This window comes from Myotis daubentonii, chromosome 16 (assembly GCF_963259705.1).
Source record: "Myotis daubentonii chromosome 16, mMyoDau2.1, whole genome shotgun sequence".
In the NCBI taxonomy this organism is placed as follows: domain Eukaryota; kingdom Metazoa; phylum Chordata; class Mammalia; order Chiroptera; family Vespertilionidae; genus Myotis; species Myotis daubentonii.
In genome coordinates, this window is record NC_081855.1 from 28292218 (window position 1) to 28318181 (window position 25964).

Consider the following 25964-nt stretch of genomic DNA (forward strand, 5'->3'; position numbering starts at 1 on the left):
TTTGAATTGCTCTTCCTGTGCTTCTCAGTTCAAATCCTGTGCTGAAGAATATGTGGCCCGAAGGCAAACTGAGCATCACGGAGGTGACCAAGCGCCCTCTGACCGCTGCCACCTTATTTAAGAATTCTATGATCGCTTTAGTGGACAACCTTGCATCGAAGGTAATCCTTTTCTTTTCTGACTGCCCATGATATATGTTAGCGATAATATAGGTATGGCTTGCTTTTTAGGTAATGATAGTAAATCAAATTGAAGAATAGATATTTAAAGCAAATGTTGTAATAGAATTTTTATTCCTGGTGTGTGGATTTTAGGTAATTATAGTAAATCAAATTGTTGTTGTTAATGGGGCTAGGTAAAACAGTTGTTTGTGCCCCAGGTAAAATTGTTTTTAATTACGAATTATATCATATGCCTGAACTTCTGCCCTAGGCTGACACCAATGGCTGGCTTTTTAAAAAAATCTTGAACTAAATTGTAATACACCATCTGTATATTATATCTGAATACAAAATGACCAGATAGAGTTTTAAGAGGAGGTTTGGTACTTAAGTATTATCCGCAGGTTGTTTTAAATAGTTGAAATAAAAAGTTGTGTTATTGACCATTACGTCTGCTTTTTATTACTCCTATGAGATCTAATCCTGTTTGGTAACTTTAGTCTGTTTTTTCGTAAAGAACATATTTTTACTTTCAACTACTGCTGCTGACAACTTTGATAAATTAGGCAGCATTCTGGGACTCATTATTTTTAATTCCTTCATTTTTATCTTTCTCTTCTGGTGCTTTTCCTGTGTCTTTTCTTCATTATTATCCTTTTTTTAAAAAAATCAACTTCCTCTCTAAGAATTTAAATCTATTCCATTTCTGGTGCCTTCCCTGTGGATGAGTTAGGCAAATGCAGAAGAACATGTCTTTCTGGTTTTTGTTTGTTTTTTGTTAATCCTCACCTGAGGATATTTTTTCATTGATTTTTAGAGACAGTGGAAGGGACGGGAAGAGACAGAGAGAGAGAAACATCGATGTGAGAGAGGCACATCGATTGGTTGCCTTCCGCAGCCTGCAAGTGAGGTGCGTGCCCTTGACCGGAATTGAACCGGGGACCCTTCAGTCCTTGGGCTGACACTCTATCCACTGAGCCAAACCGCTAGGGTGCTTTCTATTTATTTTCATCAGGATTCTTTGGCCTCAAGGGACAACAAATAAGCGCAATTCATTGGTTTATATAATCAAACCTCTGGAACAGGAGGGGTACAGACTAGAATTCATTAGAACGCTTCCTCTTGCCTCTCGGCTTCTCTGCATGTCAGCTTCAACCTGCCTCACCCAGCAAGAAGGGAGGCAAACCTAACGGGAAAGCATGCAACACAGGAACTAGAGTTGAACAGAGGATTTTATAAAATAAATTAGATTTATTTAATTAACTAGAAAAGAACCACGGTTCTAAAATCAGTAGTTAAATGTGCATTAAAAAAAAATTAAAATACTAGAACCGTCTATAGCAGGGGTGGGCAAACTTTTTGACTCGAGGGCCACAATGGGTTCTTAAACTGGACCGGAGGGCCGGAACAAAAGCATGGATGGAGTGTTTGTGTGAACTAATATAAATTCAAAGTAAACATCCTTACATAAAAGGGTACGGTCTTTTTTTTTTTTAGTTTTATTCATTTCAAACGGGCCGCATCCGGCCCGCGGCCGTAGTTTGCCCACGGCTGGTCTGTAGTGTCTGTGTAAGGAATTGCATTCAGCTGCTAATAAAAGAGACCCCAGCCCTGCCCGGTTTGGCTCAGTGGATAGAGCGTCGGCCTGCGGACTGAAGGGTCCCAGGTTTGATTCCAGTCAAGGGCATGTGTCTGGGTTGCGGGCACATCCCCAGTGGGAGGTGTGCGGGAGGCAGCTGATCGATGTTTCTCTCTCATCAATGTTTCTAACTCTCTATCCCTCTCCCTTCCTCTCTATAAAAAATCAAAAAAATATATTTGAGGGGAAAAAAAGAGAGAGACCCCAGTTCATGGCTTAGCCTTGAGAGACATTTGTTCTCTCTCCTGTAAATGAAGTATAGGAGGCGGTACCCGGGACTGGTACGGCAGCTCTAAGGTGATCCAAGACCCAGGTTCCTCTGTCTTTCTGCTCCACCATCCTTGCGCTTATCATGTATCCTCCTGGCCCAGGATGGCTGTACTGCAAGCTACCTCCCTTTTAAAGAGACTTCCCGCACAGCTGGCGTGGCTCAGTGGTTGAGCGTCAACCTATGAACCAAGAGGTCACAGTTCGATTCCTGGTTCAGGGTACAGGCCTGGGTTGTGGCCTCGATCCCAGTGTGGGGCTTGCAGGAGGCAGCTGATCAATGATTCTGTCTCATTATTGATGTTTCTCTCTCTCTCTCTCTCTCTCTCTCTCTCTCTCTCTCTCTCTCTCTCTCTCTTTCCCTTCCTCTGAAAAAATAAAAATATATTAAATCAATAAAAATATATTAATCAATAAAAATATATTAAAAAATAAAGAATAAAGAGACTTCCCGGAAGTCTCCCACAGCCCTTCAGCTACATCTCACTTGCTGTACCTCATTGACAGGGGAGCTGGGAAGTGCATTTTTATTCTAGTCAGCAGTACACCCAGCTAAAAATAACTATTCTGTTTCAAAGTAGGAGAAAGATACTGGATGTGAGGTAGGCAACTACCCTAACAGTCTGCTACAGCTTCCCAATCTGGGTGTTTATGGAGATGGGCAGTGAGGGAGAGAACAGGGATAAACAAAAGAATATAGACAATAGAAGGCAGGAAGATGGCCGGGGCAGAAACGGGAACATGTGGATTACATTTAGAAAATACAAAATAGTGTGATAGAAATAAATCTATATAGTTGGTACTCACCAGGAATGTAAATAGACTAAACAGAGTAGATAGGTGAAAATACCTAATTAACACTATGCATGAATATTATAAACAAAGAGGTAGATTTAAAAAAAAAACTGGTTAAAAGCAATATTAATGTGAGAGAATATGGAATTTAAGAAAAACAAGTATTTCCCTAACCGGTTTGGCTAGTGGATAGAGCGTTAGCCTGCGGACTCAAGGGTCCCAGGTTCGATTCTGGTCAAGGGCATGTGCCTCGGTTGCGGGCACAACCCCAGTAGGGAGTGTGCAGGAGGCAGCTGATCAATGTTTCTAACTCTCTATCCCTCTCCCTTCCTCTCTGTAAAAAAATCAATAAAATATATTTAAAAGAAAAACAAGTATTAACACAGATGAAGAGACTGATAATAAAATGAAGGTATGCAAGACAGTAAAGTCACTTTGAACTAGGTGCCAGATAACATAGCCATGATTATTCATGAACTTTATAAAGCAAAGGAACCTGACATTTTTTAGAGGAAAAATGCACAAGTACACCGTCCTAGCGGGAGATTTCAAACCAGATCTACCCCAAACTGATAGACATGGGAGCTGGGACAAAAACCTTAGTAAGAAGGCAGAAGCTTTGTCCTGGCCGGGTAGCTCAGTTGGTTACAGTGTCCCCTGATACACCAAGGTTGCAGGTTCGATCCCTGGTCAGGGCACATAGAATCAACCAATGAATGCATAAATAAGTGGAACAACAAATCGATGTTTCTTTCTCTCTCCCTTCCCCTCTTTCTCGAAAAATCAATAAATAATAAATTTATTTTAAAAAAAGAATGCAGAAGCTTTGTAAACCAGATTTAAACTTTTATCTAATAGATCAAAAGAACTCTGTACCCAGGGCATAGGAAATATATATTCCTTTCAAGTATAAGTGGAACATTTACAAGAATTGACCACATGCAAGATCACAAAGGAAGTCTTAACTATTTAAGAAACGTATGTACAGATATATACTCCATCCTCATAGCAAGTAAAATAAAAATCAGCATTAAAAAAATGTAATGTGCTTAGGGACTTAACAAATGTTCTCTTAACTCAGTTGAAGAGGAAATAACAATGAAAATTATAAAATATCTGGAACCATATGACCACGAGTTTGTCAAAATTTGTTGGAAACTGCAAAAGAGGCCCACTTGTTATGCCTGTATAAAAAAGAGGGAAGCTTGAAAGTTAATGAGCTAAGTTCTCAGGAAGTCAGAAAAGAAACTCCAAATAAAATCTGAAGAAAGAAATAAAAAAAATAATGTTTTTAATAGCAAAAATTCAAAGTAATAGGAAGATAAGAAATTTGATCAAATAGACCTTGAATAAAACTGATTTTTAAAAACACAATATTATGAATGAGAAAAGGATACAACTTCATATATTATAGAGGTTTTTAAAGCATCAGAGCCCTCGCCGATGTTGGCCCATTTGGTTGAGCGTTGCCCTGTGCACCAAGAGGTTGCCAGTTCAATTCCCGGTCAGGGCACATGCCTGGATTGTGAGCTCAATCCCCAGGGGTGGATGTGCAGGAGGAAGCCCATTGATGTTTCTTTCTCACTAATGTTTCTCTCTCTCCCTTCCTCTCTTTCTCTAAAATTAATAAAAACATATATTTTTTAAAAAACGTATTTTAAAAAGCATTAGAATATTATGAACAATTTTATGCCAATTAATTTATAAGATATTTTTCTAGAAAAATAAATTACCAAAATTAACTTAAGAAGAAATAGAAAACCTGAATAAATCAGTAACCTTAAGTATTCTAAATCACTAATCAGAAGTCTGCCTTCCCCGAATTCTGCCAAGAACATCAGGCCCAGGTGGTTTTACAGATAAATTATGCAAACTTTCGAGGCGCCAATAATCCCTATCGTATATAAGCTGGTTTGGAGAATGGGAAGAAGAGAGGCCACTACCTGACTCATTTTACGAGATGAGCATTGCCTTAGTACAGGTTAATATTAGAAAGTAGAATTAGAGGTCAGTTTCACCGGGGAACATAAACAAAGGTCTCCAAAATACATGTGAGTAATACTGCCCACTAAAGGCAACTGAAATGTGAGGTAAGTTATAAAAACCAACTTCTTGAATGCAGCCATGAACTAACAAAGCAAGGAATATGCAGGCCAGGGGCCATGTCAAGGCAGACGTTAACTGAATAAAAGGAAAAGCAGTCACAGCACTGAAGCTGCCTTTCACTCCGTGGGGATTTGTTGAAGGAGGTAACTTTGAATATAGTAATTCAAACCAGGTCCTGGAAGTGGGATGTCTAATAAGAGATAATACACACGCACACGCACACGCACACGCACACACGTGTGGGTCTCCAGGGGACAGCCTGCCTCCTCTAAGAGTTACATCTAGAGTGAACTAGAAACAATCCCTCATTATCTGAAAGGGAAATTGTAGTGAGCCAGGAGGGGGTAGGTGAACATCCCTTGAGAATTTATCATCATAAGGTAGCTTTTATGAGGTTTGCAGTCCACATTCTTACTACCTGGGTAGCCTGAGAAAGTTCAGGCCAGCAATTTAGTTTGAAGTGGTCTTGTTCTGGTGTTGTCTCTGGGCATCTGATGTATGAAATGAGGACATTAGGGCTTCTACTTTAGTAATGACAGACTAGGTCATTTAAACTCACATCCATGCTGGGGACATGTAGGAAACGCAAATAAAATATGCAAAACCTCTGCTTAAAGACACTGGAGAGATAACAAGATAGTGGAGAACTCCTGGGCTGGAAGCCATGGAGAAGAGCCCAGGTTTGAGACCTCCTTTCTCTGGGGGGAATTTGCCAACTGCAGAGCAAGTGGATGGGATTTGAGTAGTGGTTCTGACAACCTCATGGGGCTAGTGAGACAGACACAGACACTAGGGCTTGAAAAGGAGGAGGTCAGGGGTTAACCCCTCTCACTTTGGGTCAGGGTCCCAAAAGGCTGCCATAACAATAAAGGTGAATCAGAAGTAGGCAGTCCGTCATAGTTCAGCTCTGAATCATTTCACTCTTTAAAATTAGACTAGCTTGTTAATGCCGTTGGCCTGTGGTTTTCCTGAAACTCACCATTTGCTGATTCATTTCTTTAGGAACCTTACTATGTACGTTGCATCAAACCCAATGACAAGAAATCCCCGCAGGTATTTGATGATGAGCGCTGCCGGCATCAGGTTGAATACCTTGGACTATTGGAAAACGTGAGGGTGCGACGGGCAGGATTTGCCTTCCGCCAGGCGTACGAGAAGTTTCTGCACAGGTGAGAATGGTCTCAACAAAGAAACCTGCTAGCACACAGAGTTATGGAGTACTAGGCTTCCCCATGTGGGACCATGCGTGAGCATCTGACTATCTGGTGAATGAACAATAGAGTTGAGGAAGCTGCAGGGGGACACCCCCCAAAGGGTCCTTAGCACTGCCAAGGAGTCGAGAAAGGCTCCCGCCACTGCCGCTGCACTCGCCAGCTGTGAGCCCAGCTTCTGGCTGAGCGGCGCTCCCCCTGTGGGCCTGCACTGACCACCAGGGGGCAGCTCCTGTGTTGAGCGTCTGTCCTCTGGTGGTCAGTGTGCGTCATAGTGACCCATCGTTCCTCAGTTCGTTTGATTTGCATATTAGCCTTTTATTATATAGGATTCGTAAGGTTTCTGATTTTGTTTCCTTTTTCCACATGATGTTGTGTAATGTTACCTCTCTCTTCCTAGTAGAATTCTTTCATTGAGTTTCTATTTCTGTCCCTCTCTGGCAAGTGAGTAAGCTTTTAGATGTATTTCCTTCTGGGTGTTTTGTTTGTTTGTTTGTTTCACTCAACAAATCTATTTCCTCATCAGATGGCAGGCAACATGGTACATATATATATAGTGGGGAACAAAACACCGTCCCTGCCTTCCTGATACCCACAGACTAATGAGAGTGGGCAAAGCCTTTCTCGCTGTGACTTAAAATTCGGATGCAGAGTGTGAACATGACTAAATTTGACTCCATGTATTGAACAAGTTTGCACCTGGGTCAGGGGGAGCCCTGGGGTAAGCAGCCTTCTAAGCTGGTCCCGCGATCCCCACCTCCTGGAATTCACCCTGTCTAGTCCCCTTCCCTCTAGGGTGGCCTGGGCCTGGTGATCTGCTGCTAGCAAAATGGAATATGGGAAACACGGTGGGATGTCACTTGTGGGATTAGGCTGCAAAGGGCTGTGACTCTGTGACTTCCGTCTTGCTCACACTCAAATCCTGTGTCGTGAAGTTGGTGTGTAGGGAGCTGCCCTGTGAGAGGCCCACGGGGCCAAGAAGTGTTGGCCACTTGCACATAGGAGCACAGTTGATTTTGTCTGTTCATCTTATATGCAGAATGCTGCTTAGTTTTCTTTCCGTGATAATAGTTCATCTGCTTGGTTTCCTCTGAAGCAAGTATATTGTGCATAAATAATGTCAGTTGTGTACTTTCCCCAATCACTTAGCTGTTTGTTTATTAGTCTCACTGTGCTGGTGAGAAAACCTGTGATAGCGGCAACCCTGTCTTGTTTCTATCTGTGAAGAGAATGCTTCCAATGTTGCCTCTTTACAAATGATACCGGCTGTAAGTTCTTGGCACAGCGCCTTTATTAAATTCAGGAAGGCCCCTTCTATCCCTGCGTTAGGAAGGGGTGTTATCATGAAGGAGTGTTGGATCTCAGTGGAGGTTTTTCCCCACATCTCTTATCAGGCTATGACATTTACTTCTATTCCTAATTTCCAAAGAAGTTTTTGTTTTCTTTTCTTTCTTTTCTTTTTTTTTTTTCCATTTCCGTGAAGCATCTTGAATTTTACGGAATGGTTTTTCTGCATCTGTTGAGATCACGTGGTTTTTCTCCCTTCATCCGTGCCCTGTTCTTGGTTCACCAGGTACAAGATGATCTCGGAATTCACCTGGCCCAACCACGACCTCCCTTCAGACAAAGAGGCGGTGAAGAAACTGATCGAACAGTGTGGCTTTCAGGAAGACGTGGCTTACGGGAAGACCAAGATTTTCATCCGCACACCCCGCACGCTGTTCACCTTGGAGGAGCTCCGCGCCCAGATGCTCCTGCGGATCGTCCTCTTTCTCCAAAAGGTAATTGTACATTTTACAGGCACGGAGGAGGCCTTGCCGGTACCTTCTCAAAAATCTGTGGGACCTGTTCTTTGATTCAAAAAATGTTCGTGATGGTATATTTTTTGGTATCTACACATACCTTGGAGTGCTTTCTGTTACCCTTCACACAAGGAAAACATATTTGGCTGTCTTAGCTCCAAATTATTTCAACCTCAAAATGCTGGAGACATTTTGTCGTCTGGTATTTAAAGTTGGAGAGATGCCTGAAACAGCCTGTTTTTGTCTCTTCTGTTAACTGAGGTGTTTCCCTCAGCTGAACTGCATGAGGAACTTTTTTTATTTTATTTTGTCATTCTAAAGTTTTGCCCAGATGTTTGAAACAACCTCCTTCACCCTTCATTACCCACCACCTGCAGTGACTGAGGTGTGCAATGTTGGCATCAGGCTGCTCTTCAGATCCTGGTACCCATCCCCATTGACCTTACAGGGCTCCCTTCTCATTTCATTCACTCATTCATGTATTTCTTTTCATTTCCTTACACCTATTTTCAGACCTTCCATATGAACCCTTTTAGTGTAAAATACTATATGTGTACATAAAAAGGAATCCTGTGTCTCTGGGAGAAGGTCCCCGGCATATATACCTGGAGAAAAGGGCCTGGGTCATTGGGTAGGTGCAGACCTAATGGATATAAGGCGTGCCAGGTTCCTCTCCAAAATGCCTCTGCCAGTCTGCACCACCACCAGCTGTACATGGGGGTCGCTGTGTGCCCACATCCTTACAGTATCATCCAGCTGCCTATACATTTTGCCAGACTGGTAGGTGGTATGATAACTTGCTGTTGCACTTTTCATTTCTCCATTGACCATTGCATTTGAGCACCTTATTGAATACTTGTTTGCTTTTTGGGTTTTCTATAAACTACTTGTTCATATCCTTTGTCTCTTTGTCTACTGGAGTTGGTATCATTTTCTTGTTGATTATCAGGAATTTTATGAATATTTTATACATAAATCTTATATTCACTTTAGACATTGTAAATATATCCTCTTATTCTGTATGCATTCTGATGTTTTTATCATATGCTTTGTGGAACAGAATCCTTAATTTTGACATAATCAAATTCTTCAGGATTTCATCTTATATTTTGTGCTTTGGAATTTTGTTTAAGAGGGCTTTCCCCAGCCCTAGCCGGTTTGGCTCAGTGGATAGAGCATTAGCCTGTGGACCGAAGGGTCCCAGGTTTGATTCCCGTCAAGGACACATGCCTGGGTCGCAGGCTTGATCTGCACTAGAGGGCGAACGAGAGGTGGCCGATCCATGATTCTCTCTCATCGGTGACGTTTCTATCTCTCTCCCTCCCTCTCCCTTCTTCTCTGAAATCAATAGGAATATATTTTTTAAAAGAGAGAGAGGGCTTTCCGTGTTTCCAGGTCACAAAGATACTGTCCTCTATTTTCTTCTGTGAACTGTGTACCTTTACCTTTCACATGGAGGTCTTCAATCGTTTATAATCCACCTGTGTGTGGTTTTAGATAGAAACCCAGTTTCATTTTCTTCTGTATGGTGAGCAGGTTTTCTCAACACCATCTACTAAACAACCTGTCCTTTACCCACTGATTTTATTATATGGTAAATATGTATATTCTGTTTCTGAGTGCTCTGTTCTGTTTTTATATCTGCCTGTTTCTGCATTAATGCCACTCAGTTTTGTTTTGTTTTTGTTTTGTTTTTTGTTGTTGTTTTTTAAATATATTTTATTGATTTTCCACAGAGAGGAAGGGAGAGAGATAGAGAGTCAGAAACATCGATGAGAGAGAAACATCGACCAGCTGCCTCCTGCACATCCCCTACTGGGGATGTGCCCGCAACCCAGGTACATGCCCTTGACCGGAATCGAACCCGGGACCCTTCAGTCCGCAAGCCGACGCTCTATCCACTGAGCCAAACCGGTTTCGGCGCCACTCAGTTTTTATTATAGCATGTCTTAGTGGATGGTAGGATAAGTCCATCTTCTCTACTCTTCTTTATTAAAGTCAGTTAACCTGTATATAGACTTTTATTCTGCAGTATACATTTTAATGTGTGTTTCTCGTGTTCATTAAATTCAACAATACTTTTATCCTAGGACTGCATTGAAATTTGAAAGGATTAACATTTTTTACAATAATCATTTTGAGGGTATCACCTTTGACTTAGAGACTCCTTATGAATTCCTGGTTCATTCTAGATATTTTATTGTTTCTGTTACTGCGGTGAATTTTTTATTGTATTTTTCTACATGGCAGAGTTGACACAGAGAAATAATACTGGCTTTTATTGGTGGACCTGTATCCCGATGAAACCTTTCTTGACTTATATTTGCTGATTCTGTTAGTTTTCCTGGGAAAATGATTCTATCATGGGCAAATAACAGACGTTTTCTCTTCCCAGTTCCTAAGTGTTGGTCGCTTTCATTTGTTTTGCCTAGAATTCAGAAGAACTTGGGGTGAAATACTAAATTCTGTTGCATGCTGAAACAGTTTCCTTCTGTTAATTGGTGTGTGTTTTTATATTGCTTTTACTCAGTTCTGTTTTCTCTCGCAGTTTACTGCTAGTACATTGACAGGTTTGGGTCTCTGTTTTCTGTCTGCTATGGTGCATTATTTTTATATACCAGTTCTTCAGTATTTTCCAGTGATGCTTTTGTTGTTGTTTTGCAGGATGTTTTTCTTCTTTATGCCTGTCCGAGAGGTTGACTTAGCTTAGGGTGCACCTGAACCAGCATAACCGTGGTTCGATCTACTGATCTACTGATCTACTTGACTTGTACGATCTACTGATTGTGTTCTTTAAACAACTCCAGTAGACTTGTACTGATCTACTGTCCCTCTCAGTTTGCTTGGGACAGTCCTGGTTTATGACTGTTGTCTGTTGTAACTCTTAGCAGTACCCCTTCGCTCTCGAAACTGTCCCAGTATGGATAATACACCGAAGAGTTGCCGTCCCCTGAACTTTCTGTCGTGTGGTGGCTGGTAGAATCCTCTTCTTAAACCAAGTTGTCAGCGTCCCACAGACTTGAGTTTATTACAGCTCTGCTAGCCATAAATAGGACTCACTCCTCTCCCTCCCACCCCACAGCCAAGCCTTACATAAATATTGTAATTCCAGCCCTGCCCGGGTGGCTCAGTTGGTTAGAACATCATCCCATACACCAAAAGGGTCATGGGTTGGATTCCCAGTCAGGGCACATACCCAGTTATAGGTTCGAGCCCTCGTTGGGATGCATGTGGACGGCAACTGGTCGATGTTTCCCTCACATCAATGTTTCTCTCTCCCTTCCTCTTTCTAAAACCAATTAAAAGAACCCTGAAAAAAATTATAATTCAGTATACACACCTATGAGGATTCTTCCTTTGAAAGACCTCTCTATAGCACCTCTGCTTCCTTTCTGATGAGCAATTAGAATTTCCACCCAGAGGAGAGATTCTAAAAGAAAAGGGACAGCTGTCCCAGAAACCACCACCAATGCCCTGGAGGGCAAGCTTCTCCATTCCTCTTGGGATGCAGATCTGGCGATTCCTAACCAGAAGGCAGTGCAATGGGAGCAGGGAGCTTCCTCCCAGGCCTCAGGCAAGACCAGTCTGGGGCTTGACTTGTACAATCTACTGATTGTGTTCTTTAAACAACTCCTCAAGCCATAAAATTAGTGGAAATTTCTGTCAGCTTCTGGGAATAGGCTATCAGTCACCTAACTTCCCACAGGATGTTTTCACTTTCTCTCTATTTTTGTAAGGATTTAATGGAAAGTTAAAAGAGACAGCATCAAAGATGCTATTTTTAAACAAGAATCTCCAACCATCAGTTTTTATTTCCTTTTTCAAGAAAAAATAGCTTTATCTTTTTTTCTGATTATCTAATTAAAGTATGGCTCACTGTAAAAACAAGTTCAAACCACACAGGAAAGTATCAGGAAACTGAGAGAAACCACCTAAAATCCCACCATCCCGAGGTAACACCATGTACATCGTGGTCACCATTCTTTACGATGTCTTCCTGTGCACGTATCCAAGCAGAGATGCCAGAATAGAAATGAGCTCATAGTTCATGTGGCAATTTTATCAACGCACCTTTCTCTTTTTCTACAATATTAACTACCTTCTGCACCCACAACTTCTCCTACCTCCCGTGTCCAGGATCCGCAAGACCACTCCCAGTCTCAGTGATTCACTGAAAGGACCCCCAGGACTCAGTATATAGTTGTGCTCGTGAGTAAAATGTATTACCCCAAAGGATGCAAAGCTGGTCAGTGAAGGGAAAAGGCGCACGGGGTGAGGTCCAGAGGAAACCAGGAGCCAGCTTCCACGAGTCCTCTCCCCATGGAGACCCTCGGAATGTGCTGAGTCCCGCCCAGTGAGTGGTGACTTGTGCCCAGTGGTATCTTCCAGGAAGCTTATTGGGCCTCAGTGCCCAGAGTTTTGTTGGGGGCTGTTCATGTAGGCACCACTTGCCTAGCATGTACCACAATCCCAGACTCGCATAGAGACTCAGGCATTCAGCATAGACCTTGTTGTTTGTGCAAGCAGTTGAAGCACATTAAACCACTGCCATTTAGGTAAAGTTTGATATCAGTATGGGAAACGGACAGACACCAGCCGAGGACCAACCAACCTTGCCAGCAGGCTGAAGGGTAGAGTCTCAGGCCTGCTGTGTTACCCTCTCCCCTCCTTCCTCCCTCCCTTCCACTCTCTCTAAAGATCAATGGGAAAAAATAGTCTTGGTTGAGGATTAACCAACAACAACCAAAAAGGTATATATGTTTGTAATCATACTAGATGTTAACAATTCACATTTCTGCTCACCATGTAAGTGAACTCCTTTCTCTAAATTTTATTTGCCATAGTGCTCTTTATTCCTTTAAGAGCAATCAGTTGTGTCCCCAGTCAGGGCACATGTAAGAGGCAACCAATGAACGCATAATTAAGTGGGAAATTTCTTTCTCTCTCTCCCTCTGCCTCTCTAAAAATCAATAAATAAAAATTTAAGAACAGTCCGTTTGGGAGGTTCAGGTTTTAGTAAACATCCCTAATTCTGCCTCTTCCAACTGGCCATTGAAAGGCACAGAAAAATATATGAATACACACTGGAAACCTGGTCCTCACAGACTAAAACCTATTATGATGTGCTGTAATAAACACAGTATGATATTGGCATAGGAATTGACTGTGGAATATAATAGTGAGTCCTGAAATAGATTTAAGTATATGTGGGAATTTAATGGTAGACAAAGGCAGAATTTCAATTTGGTGGGCGGGGGAGGAGGGAACACAGGAATTTTTTATTAAATAGAATTAGAATGCCTGGTTATTTGCCTAGAATAAAACAGCATTGCTCTCCTATCTGATACCATGTGAAAAATAAATAAATCCCAGACCTATACATTTTTTGGAGAAACCCAAAAGCTACAAAGGAAAAAAGACACATTTTATTATATTAAGTGAAAATTTTCACGTTGAAGAGTGTGCCACAAACAGAGTCAAATGACAAGTGATAGCTTGGGAAAAATAATTGCAATACATCAAGTTAATACACATTATATGCCGGTAGCGCCTACAGATTCATAAGAAAAAGATAACCCAGTAGAAAAATGGGCCAAGGATATGAAAAACAAGTACCAGAAGAGGCAATCCAAAAGATCCATAAACACACCCCTCACTGAAGTCAGAGGCACTAAAATGTGGACTTAAAAGAAAGGCACTTTTAAGATTTTCTCTACTCATTATCCAATGGCTTCCAGAAAGGTTGTACCAAGTTATGCTCCCACTAACTGATGCATGAAAGATCTTGTCTCAATGAAGTGCTGGATATTTTCATTCTTATAAACACTTTTTCCAAATGACCTAAAGCCTGAATGTTTTGCCCGAACATTGAAAAAAGCCTAATTGTCATCTACAAATCTTTGCACCATTAAGAGAAATGCATCGGTGTAACCTAGGTCACTTGTCTCTTCCTTCCACAATACATAATTGCTTCACTTACCCACTTACCCTTTACCTTTGTGTGTGTGTTCTTTCCATCTCACTTGAATGAGGATTCAAATGAGATGGTATTTCCCGATGGCAATGAAGGAACTATTTAGCGTTTTAGAATTACAGCTTTAAACAAGGAGGTGTTTGAAAGATGGGTTGAGTAAGGTCTGGCAGCTAACACTCGGGCCTGAGTTGAAGTGTATAATGATTGCTACTAAGTATGTTGTGAGGCACATCTGTCCTGGGTAATTTTGTTGCTTTAGCTTTCTTTTTTCTTCTTCAACCTGGAGCTTTCTGGTTTTGATTTATCATTTGTCTTCAGTGTGTCATATTCATTAATTCCCAGAAAATAGGATACTTTTTTGTTTGTGGTTGGGGGGATCCTGAAAGAAATAGTTCTAGCTCTGAGGGAAAATGTTGCACCAAATGCATTTGAAAGAGTGGTGACTCACTAATACTCTGTATCCACTTAGTTTAAAATATTTTGTTATCTTGGAAGAGGAATGGGGTATGGAACCACTCAAAAAACTCCCTTTTTTGGTGCATGTATAGTTCTAAAAGTACGTTCTCATTCTAGGCAATCTGTTGGTCAAAATCAAAATTGTCATTGAATTGAAAATGGATTCTCAAAGGGAGGTGGAAACGTGTTGGGGACGTTTACCTTTTTTGTTGCTAATAGCAACAACTTTGGAATAGGTGGATTTGAAGAGTGGCTTTCTTGACCCACCTGTGTAACCATTGTGTGCTTTTGTGAATTATGTCTTTATTTGGGAGGAATTAGTTCTTTCTGAAAGAGCATCGTAATTGATTATAGGTAGATGTCGTAATTGGTCACCGTGCCATATACTTGGATCATCTCAGGTTGCACGGTTTTTGTCCCAGCTCCAGGGATGGAATTTTCTTTACAGTGAGCCACGGTGTGGCTGGGGGGTTACAGCCTTTCTATTCACACCCGGGAGACTACTAAACACAAGACATTCTTTCCCAAAAGAACATCTTTAAGGCTCTAATCATCTTCCTCGAAGCAATTTTGTGGATACTCTCAGATCACAATTGCAGCTCACGAATTCCACAGCAGCCAGGGCTACCAGCCCTTTGGAAATTTAAATTGTTTCCAGGTGATCCATGTTTTGTGTGTATGTTTGGTTTCATTTTCCGCTTTTGTTTTCCATTCTTAATTTTATTGCATTACGATCACAGAATGTTAAGTGTACTATTTCTAGTTTCTGGAATTGATTGCATTTTGAGGACCTGGTATAAGTCTTTTTTCTTTTAGTATATCTTGGGGGAGGAAAGGAGGTATTTTCTCTTGCTTTTGATATTTTTTATTATGACAAGTTATGAATATTTACAAAAGGAGCAAGAATAGAATGAGTCCCCACGTTCCCATCTCCCGGCTTCAACAATTATCAACATTTGGCCTTTCCTACTTTATCTAGTTCTCACCTCATGTTTGTTCTGTGCGGGGTTTTAAAGAGGAAATCCCAGATGTATTATCACTTCGCCCTTATATACCCGTATAATCACTACAGATAAGGGCTTTAATTTTCATTTTCAGACCAGATGGAATTAGTAATGCCTCACAACTATTAATTACCTAGTAAGGGGTTTCTGTTCAGTATTCCCAGTTGACTTAGAAACATCATTCCACAGATGGTTAGGGGTGGAGCTCCCATCACCTGTGGGGCTGTGGCACCTTTGAGAATGGAACACATTGGTCTTTCTTTTATTAATTTTGATTTTTCAGTGACATATCATTTTATCCTTAAACATTGTATGTTACAAAGGTATCACCCTAAGGACTGCCCTGGTTGGTTTGTCCTAATTAAAAAGTGAATATTATTAGTATGTTCTTGTATGAATTTGTTAAATTTATACTTGAAGTTGTTGGAATATATTATAATCCTAATCAAAGGGTAGATTAAAAGTGACTCCTTAAGCATAAACAGATAGTGAAGTAGTAAAATCTAAAACTGAGAATGATTTCATAACTATTAATTATAGGAAGTCTCCAAGGTTAATACAGATCTGAGTATACTAATATTGTAATAAACCAGCCAGAGAAAAAGTGTGAATAGAGTCATTATCTGAAAATTGGATTTTATTGGGTTAGTTATTCATTGGCTTCTTCTAGTCACTGATGTATCGTTGATTGCAAAACTTTGTCAAGCAGTGGCATGAAACCTGGGGGGCTTTCACATCATTTTCAAACAAAGCTCCCTGACTTCTTTGTGAAACCAATCAAGTGTTGTATTTCTCAGACTAAAAGCAAAATAATTATCTTTCATATAAATCAATTATTTTTGCCCTTAAAGTAAAGCCAAAAACAAAAAGAAAAACAAAAAAAACTACCAATTTTTACTGAGTGACAGGCACCATTCTGGGCACTTTACACATATTAACTAAATCTTTGCAGGAACCTAGAAAATGAGTGTCTGTTACTGTTTTCAGTTATTAGGAAAGGGAACTATAGCCACAGATGACTGGGTCATTTGATGGAGGTCACACAGGTGTCAGAAGTGGGCTTGGTACCCAGCAGTCCAGCCTTCTGCACACACTCTTTTAACCCCTGCTCACTTATACCACAGTGGCATCCTCCAAAGGAAAAACAGTTAGGACTCCCACTATTGAAGAAAAGGTTATAAAACCAAACGCCAAGGTAATGATGGCCTCATGCTCAGAGAGAGAAAAAGAATGAGATTTGGCAAAATTTCTTCATGCAATGACCTTGGTAGACATCTAATGACAAATACATGGAACAAGGTTTTCTACAAAAATATTCAAACAAATGTCATAGACCAATCCTAGGCCTTGGCATCACAAAAACAGCCCTTTCAATGTTACTGGAAAGTTCTTTGCCCTGCTTAGAAAACAGCCACATGGCCCTTGTAGTTGGAGCAGCGTCCAGTACAATGAAAGGTCGTGGGTTCAGTTCCTGGTCAGGACACATACCTGGGTTGTGGGTTTGATCCCTGGTCAAGGCATGTGCAAGAGCCAACTGATCAATGTTTCTCTCACTCTCCCTTCCATTCCAATATCAATGAACATATCCTCAGGTAAGGATTAGACAAACAAACAAAAAAACAGGCATATGAATAGTTAAGAAGCAAACATACATGGCAGTGGTATAACATGATGTCAGAATTTAATTTAGGTTTAACTTCAATTTTATAGCAAGCATATGAAGACTCACTGACCTTTCCATTATTTACCTAACAAGATGTAAAGAGCTAGCTGAGGACTTGTCTTCTTAGAGCACCGGCCAACACGCTCCCGTTCTGTCCAGGCTCCTCAGTAGCCGCTGCCGAGGGCCGACGGCCTCTGGTCTGAGTGTAGCCCTCTCGTGACTCAGTGCCCCGTTCCCACACTGGCCTGCACAGTCTTCTGCAGCTTGGTCTTCTCACCCAGCGTGCTTGTCACACAGTATGTTTTTAAATGCCCCTAAGTGTAGGGCTAGCTGATTGACCTTTACTTCTTTTTGCTCTTTCATTGTTAAAAAAACATTACTTATTTTCCTGATAACAGTTAGTGTTTCCATTTTTTTTTTTTTTTGGGTCATTCCGTGTGATGCTACGATGAACATTTTCATATGTTTCCTTGTCTATAAGTTAATAAGGGTCTGCAGGGCGGCTATTCTCAAGTTTTGAAGATCCCACAACACCCCCCCAAAGAGCTCATCTTTGAAAATTCTACGAAGTTCAAGAATATTCAAAATGTGTGTGTGTGTATGTGTGTGTGTGTACATTCCATTAGCTGTCAGAGTATGTCATCACGTGTGATGTGGCCTGTGGAAAACTGCACTGCAGACTTGTGATAGGAGGAGAGTTACAAAGGCAAGTAACCTGTCGTTATTATGAAATGAGTTTTTATCTTGAGGGTCTGCTGAAAGGGTCTCAGCAAAGCTAAGGGTTCCCCAGCCACACCTGGAGAACGGCTGCTCTGGGGCATGTTCCGCCGATTGCAAATGCGAGGTTTTGTGGAGTCTGCCCAGTGTAAGTTGACTGGGATTGCCCAGTTGCTTTCCAAAGGAATACTATCCACTTACTCTCGTACTAAAATGAGAGTTTTTATCATTCCACATCCTTGTCAACAGTTTGAATTGTGGGACTTTTACATGGTGACCAAGTAAGTCCTTTACTTCCCTTAGCATTCAGCTATGCGTTGGGGCGTTTGTTAAATTTCTTTCGCAGCAGAAATGTCAGGTTATCTATTCTGCCACATGCCTACCAGATCCAGTGGAAGTCCCATCAAAAGACTTAAGAGAGAGAAGTGATGTGGTCAGTTTTCACTTTTTAAATAGACCTATATTGCCCTGCCTGTGTCGCTCAGTGGTTAGAGCATCGGGCAAGTGACCAAAGGGTTGCAGGTTCAATTCCCGGTCATGGGCACGTACCTGGGTTGCAGTTCAATCCCCAGCCCTGGTCAGGGTGCGTATGGGAGGCAACCAATTGATGTGTGTCTCTCACATTGATGTTTCTCCCTTTCTCTCTCTCTCACTCTCTCTCCCCTCCTCCCTTCCACTCTCTCTAAAGTAAGATTAATAGAAAGAATAACCTTGGGTAAGGGTCAACAACAACAAAAAATAGATCTGTATCAAGGGAAGGTTAGAAGTCGGCAAGACAGGAAGCAAGATGGCTGGTTTGGAGGAAATTAATAATTTGGGGCATGATGTCTTCAGTCGTTTGAGACGTGGGAGTCAAGGTGACCAGCAAGGCGTTGGACATATGAGTCAGGGAAGCAAAGGAAGTAGCACATTTCAAATCAGAAGGAATAGCCAGTAGTATCAAGCATAGAAACGCACAACCAAATACGGAGTGAAAAGCGCCCACTTCTTCTGGCAGTTAGGGCCTTACCGGTTTATTAATAACTAGCAGGTTCACGATGATGGAGAGGAAAGTGGAGTGTAGGAGGGGGAGGAAAGCAAGCCAGGTACCAGAATCCCCCAGCGAGAACGTGTACTGACTGTTTCTTTGTGAATCGTGGTCGTGAGAACAGCTATAGGACGTCTGTTCTTGATGAGGAAACGAAGGTAAATGGTCACTGAACATTGAAGCCCTTCCCTTCCACCCCTGCATGTTACTCAGCAGTGCTGTTACAGGAACATGAATAACATCCCTGTGCGCTAGTCACTGTTTTTACTCCTGTGAAAATTTTTCTGTTGATTTATAATATAATCTAACGGGTACCGTTTAGATTCACATATTGGCAAATAAATGCACAGCCCTTTTAGAACAAAAAAAAAATGCCTCAGCAAAAAATTAGCATTGGAATAACAGAGCATCCTTTCTCTCTCTCTCTCTCTCTCTCTCTCTCTCTCTCTCTCTCTCTCTCTCTCTCTCTCTTTCTCTCTCTCTGCCTCCCTTTTCCTTTCTCCCACCCACTGGTGAATAAAACAGATAAAAGCATATTTGGAAAATAATGGCGACATATCACAAATAATTTGTTTCCTATTTATCTCCTCTCAGATACTGCTAATAAGAAACTCCTGCCACCCCTTCCCCAGCCCACTTCCCTGTAAGTTGGAAACAGCCGATCTGTTGCCCGGGTGATATCTCATTACTAAGGCAACCAATTTGGTGCATCAGTGTGAATCCCAGTTTTAAAATGTAATTATGCCAAGATGTGTACATATGCTTGCAACGTGCTTAAAAGAAATCTGTTCCCCTTTGGAAGGAAAACAGTTCCCATGTTAGATGAGAGAAAAGGGGAAATCGTGCATTTATTCTTCGCTAGCTAAAATACACCTTTTAGCCGACTCCCCTGCTATGCTTGGTAACGCAGCTTGCATTGGTTTCTCCCTCGCCACTTCTTTTTTTCCCCTTAACTTGAGATGTTCCCGTTCCAAGACACTTCTCTCTTGAGACCTGTCACTCATAACCCAGCAGCTGTTGTCTCCATGACAACACTTTCTGGCCCCTATTAGTGGTGGTAGGGGGGGAAAAAATGAAAGGAAAGAAACCCATGGCTACATTTTCATTGCAGTTCTCTTTTTTAATTATTGGAAGCTCAAGAGATTACTCTTTATAAGGAATTAATTAGTGAAGGGGAAGTGATTCCAGAATAGATGTGTGCATTAAATTAGAAACTTCTGAACAGTGAGGATTGCTAGCCTAGACGCAAATCAAAGATCTTACGGGTAGGTGTCCGAGCAAAAGCTGCAGAGCAATGAATTTGTCTTTCTCAACAAAAATGACTGTGTTTAAAAAGAAAAAAGCATTTTGGGTGTGGGGAGTATTTAATTACCAACCTTATTAAATAATGAGATCCTTGTAACTCATTACATTTCCTGTTTTCTGTAGCTGCCAAATAGCTCAGGACCCAGGTTTGTACTCAAACCCAGGAAGCACTCTCGTCTGGGATTTTGAGTGGGACTGCCTCCCTCCCACCGCCAGCCTTGCTCCCACGGCCTCGCTGTCCTCCTGTTACCCGACTTGGAGGCCTGCATTGTCCATGTCACTTCCATGTAAATTCCCTCTGATCCCTTCAGAAATAATTGGGTAATAAATATTAAAGGCAGTGACGGAATTATTTTATTGTCATGGCCATTCACTACAGTGGCAGCACTGACATCTCATGTAAAATATCACCCCAAAAAGGATAATTTTTAAAACTGACGTTGTAAAGGGCTTTTCTAAAATAACACATATTTCATTAAGCTAAAACCCTTTCTGGATGACAGACTATGTCGTGTTTACCAAATTAGGTCTACAACAGACTATATGTGGTTTAAGTGTCAGCGCTCCTGTGTTGGGGTGTATTGTATGCTTTTTCTGACGACGCCAAATGTATGTAACTATTACCAAGAAATATAAGTATATCGGGAAATTGCTCATATTCTTTGCCATGGCAAATTTAAACATTCTACTTGGACTACCAAGTTTTGCAAGTGAAAAAAAAAAATGTTTACGAGCCCTGGCCGGTGTGCCTAAGTGGTTAGCAGGGGTGGGCAAACTTTTTGACTCGAGGGCCACAATGAGTTCTTAAACTGGACCGGAGGGCCGGAACAAACGCATGGATGGAGTGTTTGTGTGAACTAATATAAATTCAAAGTAAACATCATTACATAAAAGGGTACGGTCTTTTTTTTTTTTTTAGTTTTATTCATTTCAAATGGGCCGGATCCGGCCCGTGGGCCGTAGTTTGCCCACAGCTGGGTTAGAGTGTCAGCCCACACACCTTATAGTATGATTGTGTTAAAGGAGTTCATGGTAAGCACATGGTAAGTCCCATGTGTTTGCTATTATTATTAACATTGATATTATTAATACTAGTATTTGGTTTGAATTTGTATCAGTTAACTATTGCCACAGTTGTGCCACAGACCACCCATCTTAGTTTCCTGTAGCGGCTGTAAAAAAATATCACAAGCCCTAACCAGTTTGGCTCAGTGGATAGAGCATCAGCCTGCGGACTGAAGGGTCCCGGGTTTGATTCCGGTCAAGGGCACATGCCCGGGTTGCAGGCTCAATCCCCAATAGGGTGCATGCAGGAGGCAGCTGATCAGTGATTCTCTGTCATCATTGATGTTTCAATCTCTCTCTCCCTCTCCTTTCCTCTCTGAAATCAATAAAAAAATACATATTTTTTAAAAGTATCACAAATGTGGTGGCTTAAAGCACCAGACATTTATTCTGACACAGCTCTAGAGGCCAGAAGTCTGAAATCAGCTCCTCTGGGCCAAAGTCAAGGTGTTGTCACAGGCTACCCCCTGTGGCTCCAGAGAAAAATCCCTTCCTTGCTCTTCCAGCTTCTGGGAGCTGCCAGATTCCATGGCCTGTAGCTCCAATTGCTGCCTCCAGGGGCAGTGCCTTCCCTTCAGTCTTCGTATCTCCCACTGCCTCCCTCTCCTAAGTGTGTATACGTGATTGCCTTGAAGGTCCAACCAGATAATTCAGGGTAATCTACCCATCTCAAGATCCTTAACCCAATCATGTCTGCAAAGTCCTTTTTTGCCACATGAGGTAACATGTGTAGGTTCCAGGGATTAAGAGGTAGCTGCCTTTCAGGGGACAATATTTAGTTTACCACACTGACACGTAATGGATGTAGCAGTCAGAATTTATCTCTTCCTCGTGCACCTGGGGTTTGGCCATTCTTGGCTAACCCCATCCAGGCCAGGGGTTGGATATAAGTTGGCTTCACATGTTGCTAATCTTTTCTAAAGTCGGTGGACCCCTGGGCATGTTCTTCTCACGTTACTAGCAAAAGCCTAAGAGGGCAAGGCCGACCACACAAGCATGTCCCACACTTCTCAGGTCACATGCATTTTTTTTTGAAGTATATTTTATTGATTTTTTTACAGAGAGGAAGGGAGAGGAATAGAGAGCTAGAAACATCGATCAGCTGCCTCCTGCACACCTCCTACTGGGGATGTGCTCACAACCAAGATACATGCCCTTGACCGGAATCAAACCTGGAACCCTTCTGTCCGCAAGCCGATGCTCTACCCACTGAGCCAAACTGGTTAGGGCAGGTCACATGCATTTATATCCTATGAACCAAAGCAGATCACATCAAGGGGGTGACCCACGTAGGTCAAGAGGGAACGCATGAATATTGGCTATAACACTGTACCCTGGCAGAGGGTTCTCTGTAGATGACAGTAACTTAAAGCTCAGTGAGCAATCTGTGGACTAATTTGGTAGAGGAAGAAAATCCAGAATTTAAAGCAGTTACCTAGTAATAAGATGGTTTTCTATCATTATTATCTGATGAGTAAGTCAAGGGGCTATGTGGTCATACTCTGGTCAAGTAAATACATTCCTGAGTGTCATGATCCTAGGAAACTGGTTTCATGACTTTTATGTAGGGCATAAACCTTTACAGACATGGAAACTCTGAGACTCTTTGGGGCTGCCTAGCTCCTTTTGCCAAACATAGTGACACAGTGGAGTCCGTGAAGGTATGGAAAAGAAGCAAGGGTTTTCTGCCCCGTGGGAAAACAGGTCGCCTCTCACGGAGAGAAGTGCACGGGAGCTGCTGAGTTTGAGCCAAAGGTACATTAATTGATGTATCGTATCGTGTTTTCTGTGGCCAATGAGTTTGAATGGCTAGTTCAGTTAAGTAATCTACCCAAGAGTTGGTTTCTTATATAGTAATCGGAATCTGATGTTTGTTCATTGGAGAACCAGTAGACAATATTTGTATATTTGAAAGAATTTCCCAACCTAGTTTCTTCTTTTCTTCTTTCTTCTCATTCCAGTAATAGAGGACTTACATCATTTTCACAGGCCCACTGGGAAAAGGAAAAATGCACAGTAGGCTTTATGGGCTCTTTCCTAGTCTCAGTGACTTAGAGAGAGAGAATGCGGAGGCATTGTCACGTTTTCCTTGATCACTTGAGAAGATGCAGTGACACTGAGGTGTTGGCTTCTGTCAGAAGGGCAATAGTTTCGTGAAAAGCCCTGTAGCTGAACAGGAAAGTAGGAACTTAATTTAAGATATCCACATTTTTATAGCTATAACAGGACCGGCTTGTTTAAGGTGAAGGTTTTACACTTTTTGAGAAATTCTTTCCATGTAAAAGGAATACTCACTGAAAACCAGACTCTCGTGCAGCATGTTACTCATTGACAACCTGGCAAATGTTTTCAAGGTGATGCTTGTTCCCTCTAGATTGCTCCAGAATTATGAACGTTGGTTTTGAAATTCCGTTGAGACTCAAGAGCTGTGTGGCGGCTGCCGTGTGTTTCTTCTTGAATGTTTTGTAATTTGCTTGGCGCATCTTCACAGTTGTGTAACAGGACAAGCTAGCTGTCTATTTCTTTGAAGTGAGCACTTAAAAACTCTAGGATTCCTGTGCCCCCCCTTGCATATAAAACAGTCTGAAGGGCCTTTTTATTTTTTTACGGATATTTCGTTTATTCAAGCTGATAAGTGTCCATTCAAAAAAAAAAGATGTTTATTGCCAGGCACTCTTTGGAAATAGAGTGATGAGTATCATAGAAATCGTTTTGTCCTCATGGAACAAACATTCTAGCTGAGTGAGACAAAAGTAAGTCAACAATGACAAATTGTGTCACAGTCATGAAGGAAAGGAAGAGCTGATTGGGGCATACATTAAGACTGGCTGGTCAGGGAAGACTTCTCTGAGGAGGTGGCCTCAAGCTGAGAGCTAAAGAATGAGAAGGCACGGACTCCAGGACAACTTCAGGGAGAGGAGATGTGCAGAGGGAAACAACCTGAGTAAAGAGGCTGCGGCAGGGAAGGGCTTGGCCACCTGGAAGGCATTGTAAGCAGTGTCACTGCCCTGTCTGTGCTTCTGTCCCCTTTTCCGCCCGAGCACACCCATTTCTTCAAGGTTCCCTGCCGCAGGGTTCATGTCTGCACAAGCGTTCAGCTGGAACTCGGGTTTCGGTTTCCGAGAAGGCCATCGGAGGGCAGCTAGCTGTGGAAGAGTCCCATGAAACATAGATCACACGCTAGTCAAAATGAATGAAAAAGACCCACATGAAGGGTAGATTTTGATGATCCTAAAAGATTTCCAAGTTTCTCCAACAGGAAGCACTGTGGAGGCGATCTCATGCTGGCGTTCTGTTGAAAAGCAGTCTGACTTATTCTCTGAATTCAGGAGATGCTTGCTCCGACCTTGCACAAAAGGGTTGATTTGTTGTGAGTGATATTAAAACCGATAGCATGTACCCTTCTCACTGTAGCGCGTGCCTTTTGCACACGAGTCATTCTGTATGTGCGTGCATGCATATACCCCCCCCCCCCCCCATGGCTTCCCAATGGCTTTCTGCACCATTTTTCAGAGGAGACACCCTTAGAAAGGTTTCCGGCATTAACTCTTTCACCGCCTGACCAGGTAGGAGCTGACTTAGATTCAGTCCATTCGTGTGAGTTGGATGCAAATAATACATTTCTCCTATCAGACCCATTGGCTGTGTCTGCTAACTCATTAGTATTTCAAAAAATACAGTTTTTAGTGGTCATTTCGCACATCTTTAAATCGGGATAATCTACTGGAATGAACATACTAGTAATCTGCCATTCATGGAGTGGTTGTAACATAAAGGCTCTCTCCTACTTGTGACTGAGTCTCCCTCATGCCCCCATGGAGCTTACGTTTTAACAAAACAAATTCATTTGACAAGCACATACTTGATTTTAAAGTAGAGAAGGCCTTTCTAAGTATAGCAGCAGCAAAAAAAGAATTGATAGGTGTCCCTGCATAAACATTTAAAACTTCTGTTTCTCAAAATATACCATTGTATCACAGCATATTCAGTTACTCCCCCCCCCCAAAAAAGGAAAGAAGATGCAATTAAACTGGCATAGAATATAGCAGGGATTTTGTTCATAAAGCAGGAAGCCTACTAGTATTTATTAGTCTTTCTTTTGGATCATCTTCATTCTAAGTGTGGCTCCCCCTGGTGGTTGCACAGGATTTCAGCAGCCACATGGTTTTTCTCCTTGTTCCAGGAGTCACTTCTAGAAAGTCCTTGGACATTCTCTCAGAAAAGAGAGAACATTTTCTTTCTCAGAAACACCTAGCAAAACTATTCTCATGTTTCATTGGCCTGAGCCAAATAACCATGGCCAGGATTTGGTAAAAGGCAAAATGCTAAGAAATCTTTGTAAATATAATAAAAGGCTAGCTTATTTCATGTGATGAAAAGCCCTTACAAATCATTATATGAAATTATGAATAGACAAAAAAAGAAATGAAGAGAAAATTCACAAAAGAAAATACTCAAATAGCTAGTGAATTTTTGGAAAGTTGTATAACAAAGCAATTTAATCATAGCAACAGTCTATTATGCTATCAGTTGAGTTAATTCTTTTTAACTATTCACATGGTAGAGTTTGGAAATGGGTACTTTACTGTAGCAGTTGAAAACATAAGTGGGTCACAACAGCGATTCTGTTTCTAAAACTTTGCCATAAGTCATTTGTGTGCGGGAATTTATTAACAACGATACTAAAAATACCTCATACTATGGGGTTGTTTAACTGGATTACATGCATCTGTCTTAGTACTGTGAGGCCATTCAGAATCACTTTATGGGAG

At 41.6% G+C, this 25964-nt stretch overlaps 1 protein-coding gene across 1 annotated transcript in view; it reads left to right on the plus strand.

The window, feature by feature from the left end:
• MYO1D (myosin ID) overlaps positions 1–25964 on the plus strand; it is a 271271-nt gene that overhangs the window by 122368 nt on the left and 122939 nt on the right. The window contains exons 14-16 of the mRNA XM_059669519.1: positions 29–161; positions 5971–6137; positions 7753–7960. Of these exons, the coding sequence (XP_059525502.1) occupies positions 29–161; positions 5971–6137; positions 7753–7960 (508 nt within the window). The remainder of the gene's footprint in view (positions 1–28; positions 162–5970; positions 6138–7752; positions 7961–25964) is intronic.